An 8,342-nucleotide genomic window follows, 5' to 3' on the forward strand; every position below is an offset into this window, starting at 1 on the left:
CTATTACTTTCTGACCCAATGTTAGGAGAGAAGTGAGGAGGAAATTCTACTTTGGCCGCTGTCTGCAGGACAAGCACCGTCACTGGGGGATTTCTACCCGCCTCCTGTTCCTTTGACAGCGTCAGCTGTCAATGAGGGATGTTTCTTTGCTTTCTGCACCATTCGCAAATAACATTGGGACCATAAGCAATGATAGACCTCCACCAACAGAGGGACACAGAAATGATTTAAGGGCAATGTAAATGTAATGTATTGACCCGCTTGTATACAATTGTATCTTAACTTAATATTCTGGTCACAGGGTCCTGGACTGGTTGCTGCCTTGTGGGGGGTGCTTGTATTTAAAGAAATAAAGGTATGTTTAACACATGACTGTGTTCAATATTTTAACATAAACTCTAACAGGACATCATTGTTGGTTTTCTCACTGTGCAGACTTGTCTTACAGGGCAACTCTATATTAAAATCAAAGTCTTATGCCGCGTACACACGGTCGGACTTTTCGTCTACAAAAGTCCGACAGCCTGTCCGACAGACTTCCGGCGGACTTTCGGCGGACTTGCAGCAGACTTTCTAACGAACGGACTTGCCTACACACGACCACACAAAAGTCCGACGGATTCGTACGTGATGACGTACACCGGACTAAAATAAGGAAGTTCATAGCCAGTAGCCAATAGCTGCCCTAGCATGGGTTTTTGTCCGTCGGACTAGCACACAGACGAGCGGATTTCGGGGTCCGTCGTAGTTACGACGTAAAGATTTGAAGCATGTTTCAAATCTAAAGTCCGTCGGATTTGAGGCTGAAAAAGTCTGCTGAAAGTCCGGAGAAGCCCACACACGATCGGATTACCAGCCAGCTTTAGTCCGTCGGCGTCCGTTGGACTTTTGTAGACGAAAAGTCCGACCGTGTGTACGCGGCATTAGGGTAGAAGGGGTGCGAGGCAAGTGAAATTTGTAAATCCCTGGGATCCCCTAATGCGGTGATGACGAACCTTGGCATACCAGATGTTTTGGAACTACATTTCCCATGATTCTCATGCACTCTGCAGTGTAGTGGAACATCATGGGAAATGTAGTTCCAAAACCTCTGGGGTGCCAAGGTTCGCCATCACTGCCCTTATGTATCATTTTAATGGCCATTTGGGATTAGCAACTTACTTCAGTATCTACTTGAAACTTGCAAGTTTCCCTATAAATTTGTGAAGGGCTGACAGCATTGGGAACGGGCCACAATTCCAAGCTGTGAATCTAACTGGGCTTTACAAGCAGGAACATAAACCTGAATGTGTTTTACACGCTACCTTTGCCTGCCCTCATTCACCCCTTTGATCCTGTTTAGTGTAGAAGTGGTGTATCTGCAGTAGGAACCAGGGGCGGATCCAGAGTCTAGTCTCGGGAGGGATACTGCTAGAAAATAAGGTGTTGTTTACAGAACTGTATTTAACATATCATACAGTCCTAATCTTGTTTAAAACTGTGACACTGTTTTAAAGTGTTACATGCATCCCATTTATTTCTGCTGAGACACACAGCCGCTATGACAGCATTGGGATGCTTGTAACACTTTATTCATCCCCAAGCCAGTAAAATACAGTCCTGCATGTTACACGCATGTCTGCAGCACGCCCTGTGTAAATGAAGCCTACAGAAGAATTTTTCTGTCATTCTGTATCAACATTATTATCATGATAATCACACAATACAGGTGCTGTGGCTCAATGCACCTGTACTGTGTGATTATCATGATGATGATGATTTGGTAATTGTAATATGGCACATGGAGGGAGTTAATGTACTCACTGATATATTAGTGACCAGTGGCAATTAATCATCCCCTTTGTGCTGCATTAGTGGCAGTGTTTATAAACCCCCTTCATACTGTAGCATAAAAGGGGTTCATTAACACTGATGGTGCCACTGTCATTAATGCAGCACAAAGGGGTTAATTGCTACTGGTCAATAATACATCAGTGAGTACATTAACCCCCTCCATGTGCCATATTACAATTACTATTGTAAATTATTTAACCCCCCTCCCCCAAAGCGTTAACCACTTCACACAGCTAAGACAAGGTGTTAGTTAAGGCACTATTGTGTTAATGAGTTAAGTGATCACTCGCTTGCAGTGCACATGAGCTCTGGCTACAGGTCCTATCGGCAGCATCTTGTTTTCAATCCCGCGCTCCCGGTCTCTGAGTCATGTTGTCACACCAGCCAGGAATTAGGACCTGTTGGGTGGAGATCAATCTGCCTGACAGGGAAGTGAAGTGACACTCGCACCACTCTGCTGCAACTCTGCCAGTAATGTTACAGTGTGTAGCAGCGGCCCCGGTGTCACAGCGGTCCACATCACTGGGCCCCTCTAAATGAACGGATGGGGCCCAGGGAATATATTTTAAGCCACCTGGGAGCTGGGGAAAGCAGAAATAAAGTCCCTGCAGCTGCATTTAGATGATGCCTCCAAATCTGGTAAGGTGGTGGAGGGAGAAAGCCTTGGAGTCAGTATTATTTTCTGGGGTGGGGGCAATTTCACTGTTGCAACCCCCCCCCGATCCGCCCCTGGTAGGAACTTGGGTACATGCAGGAATAAATAATGACTCCCATGATGTATACCTAACCTTTAACTTGTGCTTTTAGAATCTGGCAGTGCTGGCTACCAAACTAAATTTTAAAATATAGGACTGCATTTTGCAGATTTTCCAAAAAGAGTGATTTTACTTCTAAATATGCATCATATTTTCCACCAGCTTCTATCATGTTCAGTTTATTTTCATTTAATTGCATTTGCTTCATATATCTTTTTATGAAACATTTTGCATCAGCTTTGTAGTTTTCTTTAGCTTCTAGTTCTGTATTTTCATTATAAGTGGTGTTTAATTGAGCCCTCTGTACTTCTACGTTTGATATAATTTTATGCACAAAGCAAGTTTGCATGTATCACAACTATTTACATTGTCCTGACTAACTTAATTTGATTAAAGCTAAATCGGTTGCTATGAGTACTTTACCCATTAAGGGGTGTGTCAACCTAAAGTGTATGTTACAATTCTCAAATAAAGAAAAAATAAAGTACGGTACTGTCATGTAATCACCCTTTCTAAAATGCAGAATCAAAAATGCGGAATCCTAAAAAAAATATATTTTTTCAGCTTTGCATAAAACCGGAGTTAGTATTACTATGACATAGGCCAAATTTTAGAGAATGTTTCCAGCCTTGGTAGAATAGTCAGGGAATGAAATGCAAATATAGTACTCCTCCATAACTCAAGATTCTCTTTTATCTCTCTGGTACTGTGAGCTACCCACTTTGGGATTATTGTCCCTTTCACTTCAGTAGATTTTAACTTTACATTGTACTAATGCTGGTTTTATGCCTTTTCTGATGAGTAAGGTTTGCTAGATTTTGGGATGAATTGCATTGAAATAATTGTATTTTATATGGAACATTTTGTATAGCTTTGTTAAACATGATAAATAAAAAGTGGGATAATTTGTAAGGGTAGAACGAAAAAAAATCTGTCAGTTACTGACATATAGAAGGATATGGTGGGTGGTCACCAGCAACTATCCAGTACTAAACTGTTTTCGGTGGACAGGCCATACATTTGTGTTCTATTTCAGTTGTCTTATTTTAGCATTGCCAGGGCATAGCTGTCTGGTGGCATGATATGTGTCTTAAAGTTGAATTCCAGGCAGATACCAGTTACCGTATGTATGTATTAACAAAATTCTAAGCGCTCCATTCACAAGTGCTGACAGAAGGGAGAGATAAAGAGAAGATATATATCATCAGTCCATTTCCTGCCTTGCTCACTGCCCTGTCACAGGCTGGGGGTGGGGCAGTGACTTAGCTGTGTTGCATAACTGCAGCAGAGAAAAGTTAGGTCCGTGTACCTCGTGGTAGGTCTGTGTTTATCTTAGAAGTGGATGGGCAAGAAGTGCAGATCCTTTTGCAGGATCGCATGAGTATGTTTCAGCTGTAGCTGTTTGCCTGAAGTTCAGCCTTAAAGTATTTGTTAACCCAAACAAAAAAAAAATGGATTTCCTGGTCCCTTAAAGCAGATTAAACAGCACATTGCTGTGTAATCCGCCCCCATCTAAACTGTAAAAAAAAAAAAAAAAACCTCCATGAACCTGCCACTTCCTGTATCCCCTCTCTATACTGACCACTAAAACCAGGGCTGCTGAGCCCTGACCACCGTGTTCAAAGTGCGTCCCTCCGTCATACGCAGCTGTCCATTCTGCTCTCCTCTCTTCCCCTCATCCCCTCCTTCCTGCCTGTCAGCTTGTGTCTGTTTGTCTCCACTGCCCCCTGCCGCTATTAGCAAAACTAAAAATGTTACATACTCACTGCCAGCCCCTCTATGCTATCCTGGCATAGCACAATGCATTAGGCTTTTATAAAGACGAGCTTTGTAAATACAGATTTAGCGCTGTCTTCAGCCGGTCACGTGACTCTCGGCCGGTTTCCAGGGCTACTGCAGGAGGGGCTGAGCAGTCATGTGATCTCTCCGGCTGATGTCAGAGGGAGATCACGGCCCTTCCTGCAAAAGCCATTCATCCTAGCTGTACAGTGGCCGCAAGTCATGTGACCGGCCTCAAGACCGCTCCAAATAGGTATTTACAATGCTCGTTTTTCTAATGTAGTGAGCTATGCCAGGCTCTAATAGAGGGTCTGGCAGTGTTTGAGTTATATGGGTTAACAAACCCTTTAAAAGGAAAAGTATAGCCAAAGCTTGTTTGGCTGTACTTCTCTTATGGATCACAGGAGTGCAATTTGTTTTGCACTCCTGTGACTTGTTTTCAGCAGAGAGCGGGCTGAAGTCTGCTCTCTGCTGACGTCACTGGAATCAGTCCAGACACTGCATCATCGCGATAATGGAAGTCGGGATCCGCCAGGTGCCTGGACTGACAATCCGCTTAGCCTCTCAGCGAGCAGCTGAGAGAATGAGCCCGCCACTCCTTGCCCCTCCACAGTTCAGCGCCCTAGTGAGCTTGGTGAGCTGTCAGAACAGAGCGATCAGCGATGTTAGATTGCTCGGCTCTCAGTGTAGAGGTGCTGGGGGACAAATACAGCATAGGACCCATGCTGCATCCACCTAGGGAAGTATAAATCAGGAAAAACACCATACTTCTCTTTTAAATATGTATATATACAGAATATGTACTCGCCAGTTAAAGCGGATCTTTACCCTCCATGTAATCATCCCTCCTCTACACCCCTTCTGCAGTCCTCTGCACAATTGGGGATTCGATTTTTTTTTTTTTTTTTCATTATTTACTTCACATTAATGAAATTGCCTGGCCCGTTCCCCCATGCACGTCATTTGCCTAGGTGGACGATGTGCACTTTTCCCCATTTGTCTCCTGGCATAGGAACATCACATATCCCAGTAGGCAAAGTCCCTCATTCAGTAAAAGAAGAGGGGGTGGGCCTAGCGGGGCGTCATCGAGAGATGTGCCGGATGAACCCGAAGCAGCTGGCAGCTTCCCTATGTTGGCACTGGACCGAGCCCTGCCAGAAGAGAGGAGGATCACTGCTGGACAGCACTGGATCTGCTGAGAGGGTGAGTATCTAAAATGTGCTGATCCCACCATCATGAAGGTAGGGGTTTATTAAAAAAAAAAAAAAACGCAGGGTGGGGAGGGTGGAAAAACGACTTTAATGTAAGTCGCCTACAATTGAAAAACTTTATTGATATGTGCATGCATATTGACATTTTTGTATTGCTTCATAAACTGTATTTGATGTAGGACACCCATTGTTAGCATGTTCCCTTTTCACTGTTTACTTAGAAGACCAGACATGTAATCATTAAATCTTAATTTTCCTTTCAAAAATGATCTTGACTATCTCTGTATATATTACCAGCTTCAGTTAAAAGTATTATTTGTAAAAATCATCTGATTTTTTTCTTTTATTTTTTTGCAGGGAAGAAGAAATTACTTGCTGCTAGTACTTGCGTTTTGTATTGTTTTATCTGGTTCTCTTCTGACAGCTTTTTCTAAGACATGAGTCACTTTCCAGAATAACCACCAGGTGGAGCCGCTGATTTTTATTTTACATAATGATTTTGTTCTAGTAAAAATGAGGGAATCAGGGACACAAGAAACGTTCTATTTCTCTGAAGAAATTCATAGCCATTTTCATTTATATTTTATGCTATGCTCTGAAAGATTGAAGACAATACAAGGGAACAATCTAGGAGTCTGAAGTTTTATATATATATATTTTTTTTATGAATATAAATAAAAATATGCATAAAATATTTGTCTGTGTGCTTTTGTGTGCAGTTTTGGTAAACAGATTGCATTTGCTATTGCAGCTCCTGCTATTAATTTTTTTCTAAAGTTATATTTTCTTGACTGCGGACTTCTAAATAATATTAATACAATATTATATCTTGCTTTCCCCCTTGCCACTTAATTTAATTTAAAGTGATTTGGAGCTTTTGCTAGCTCTCAGCAGCAGGGCAAGTGCCTATAAGGTTTTCTTTGCATAGGCAAAACACAGGTTCATTCCAGGTGAATCCCTTTACAAATACTAGCCTACTCCTGAGTTAGGAACACAGTTTTGTATTTTAAGTATTTATCTTGAGCTATTATGGTAATATTTATATCACATTTTCCTACTTTTTGTGACAAATTGTCACTTTTCTATTTCGTATACAGACACTTTAAGTCTCCCTCTAGTGTTTACCTTACAGGCAGTGCAGTCGACATCCTTTCTTAAAGCAGTTGTATACCCCACTTGGTCATTTTTGCGGATTGTGATAGAAATTCAGAGCTCCTTGCCGGAACGGAAAACTCCCGCACGGCACCAGCCATTCACAGTGCTGGAGCCAGCGAACCCGGAAGAAATGCAGGGGGAACATGTCAGCTCCCTCAGTGGTGACTGGGTTCTAAGGTATTTCATAATGTGCTAGTATGCAGTGCATACTAGCACATTATGCTGTTAGCTTTTTTCAGCGATGTACTACCGCTTTAAGGACTGCTACTAGATATATCTTTTGCTAGAGAAGTCACATATGGTATTCTGTTTTCACAGAAAGTTTGGTCTGTCCATACACTTGAAAGAATAGGAGTAGTAAAGAGCAGGCATAGTGCGTTGCCCCTATGCAGTATGCACAGCAGATATATGCAGTGAGCAAATATGGTGGTCACATGTACAGTATGTCACAAAAGCGAGTACACCCCTTACATTTTTGTAAATATTTTATTCTATCTTTTCATTTGACGACACTGAAGAAATTACACTTTGCTACAATGTAAAGTAGTGAGTGTACAGCTTGTATAACAGTGTAAATTTGCTGTTCCTTCAAAATAACTCAACATACAGCCAATAATGTCTTAACCACTGGCAACAAAAGTGAGTACCCCCCTAAGTGAAAATGTCCAAATTGGGCCCAAAGTGGTCAATATTTTGTGTGGCCACCATTATTTGTCAGCACTGGCTTAACCCTCTTGAGCATGGAGTTCACCAGAGCTTTACAGGTTGCCACTGGAGTCCTCTTTCATTCCTCCATGACGACATCACGGAGCTGGTGGATGTTAGAGACCTTGCGCTCCTCCACCTTCTGTTTGAGGATACCCCACAGATGCTGAATAGGGTTTAGGTCTGGAGACATGCTTAGCCAGTCCATCACCATTACCCTCAGCTTCTTTAGCAAGGCAGTGGTCGTCTTGGAGGTGTGTTTTGGGTCATTATGTTGGAATACTGACCTGCGGCTCACTCTCCAAAGGGAGGGGATCATGCTCTGCTTCAGTATGTCACAGTACATGTTGGCATTCATGGTTCCCTCAATGATCTGTAGCTCCCCAGTGGCAGCAGCACTCGTACAGCCTCAAACCATGACGCTTCCATCACCATGCTTGACTGTAGGCAAGACCCACTTTTCTTTGTACTCCTGGTTGCCTCCACACACGCTTGACAACATCTGATCCAAATAAGTTTATCTTGGTCTCATCAGACCACTGGACATGGTTCCACTAATCCATGTCCTTAGTCTGCTTGTCTTTAGCATACCATTTGCGGCCTTATTTGTGCATCATCTTTAGAAGAGACTTCTTTCTGGGACGACAGCCATCAGACCAATTTGATGCAGTGTGCGGCGTATGGTCTGAGCACTGACAGGCTGAGCCCCCACCCCTTCAACCTCTGCAGCAGTGCTGGCAGCACTTAAACGTCTATTTCCCAAAGACAACCTCTGGTTATGACGCTGACCACGTGCACTCAACTTCTTTGGTCGACCATGGTGAGGCCTGTTCTGAGTGGAACCTGTCCTGTTAAACTGCTGTATGGTCTTGGCCACTGTGCTGCAGCTCAGTTTCAGGGTCTT

General features: G+C 42.9%; 1 protein-coding gene across 1 annotated transcript in view; it reads left to right on the forward strand.

Annotated features, from left to right (window-relative positions):
- The window catches only part of TMEM144 (transmembrane protein 144), an 81,652-nt gene extending 75,380 nt beyond the window's left edge, over nucleotides 1–6,272 (forward strand). The window contains exons 11-12 of the mRNA XM_073605789.1: nucleotides 302–355; nucleotides 5,936–6,272. Of these exons, the coding sequence (XP_073461890.1) occupies nucleotides 302–355; nucleotides 5,936–6,019 (138 nt within the window). The 3' untranslated portion in view covers nucleotides 6,020–6,272. The remainder of the gene's footprint in view (nucleotides 1–301; nucleotides 356–5,935) is intronic.
- Nucleotides 6,273–8,342: the final 2,070 nt, after the last annotated feature.

The sequence above is a fragment of the Aquarana catesbeiana genome, linkage group LG01 (assembly GCF_042186555.1).
Source record: "Aquarana catesbeiana isolate 2022-GZ linkage group LG01, ASM4218655v1, whole genome shotgun sequence".
In the NCBI taxonomy this organism is placed as follows: domain Eukaryota; kingdom Metazoa; phylum Chordata; class Amphibia; order Anura; family Ranidae; genus Aquarana; species Aquarana catesbeiana.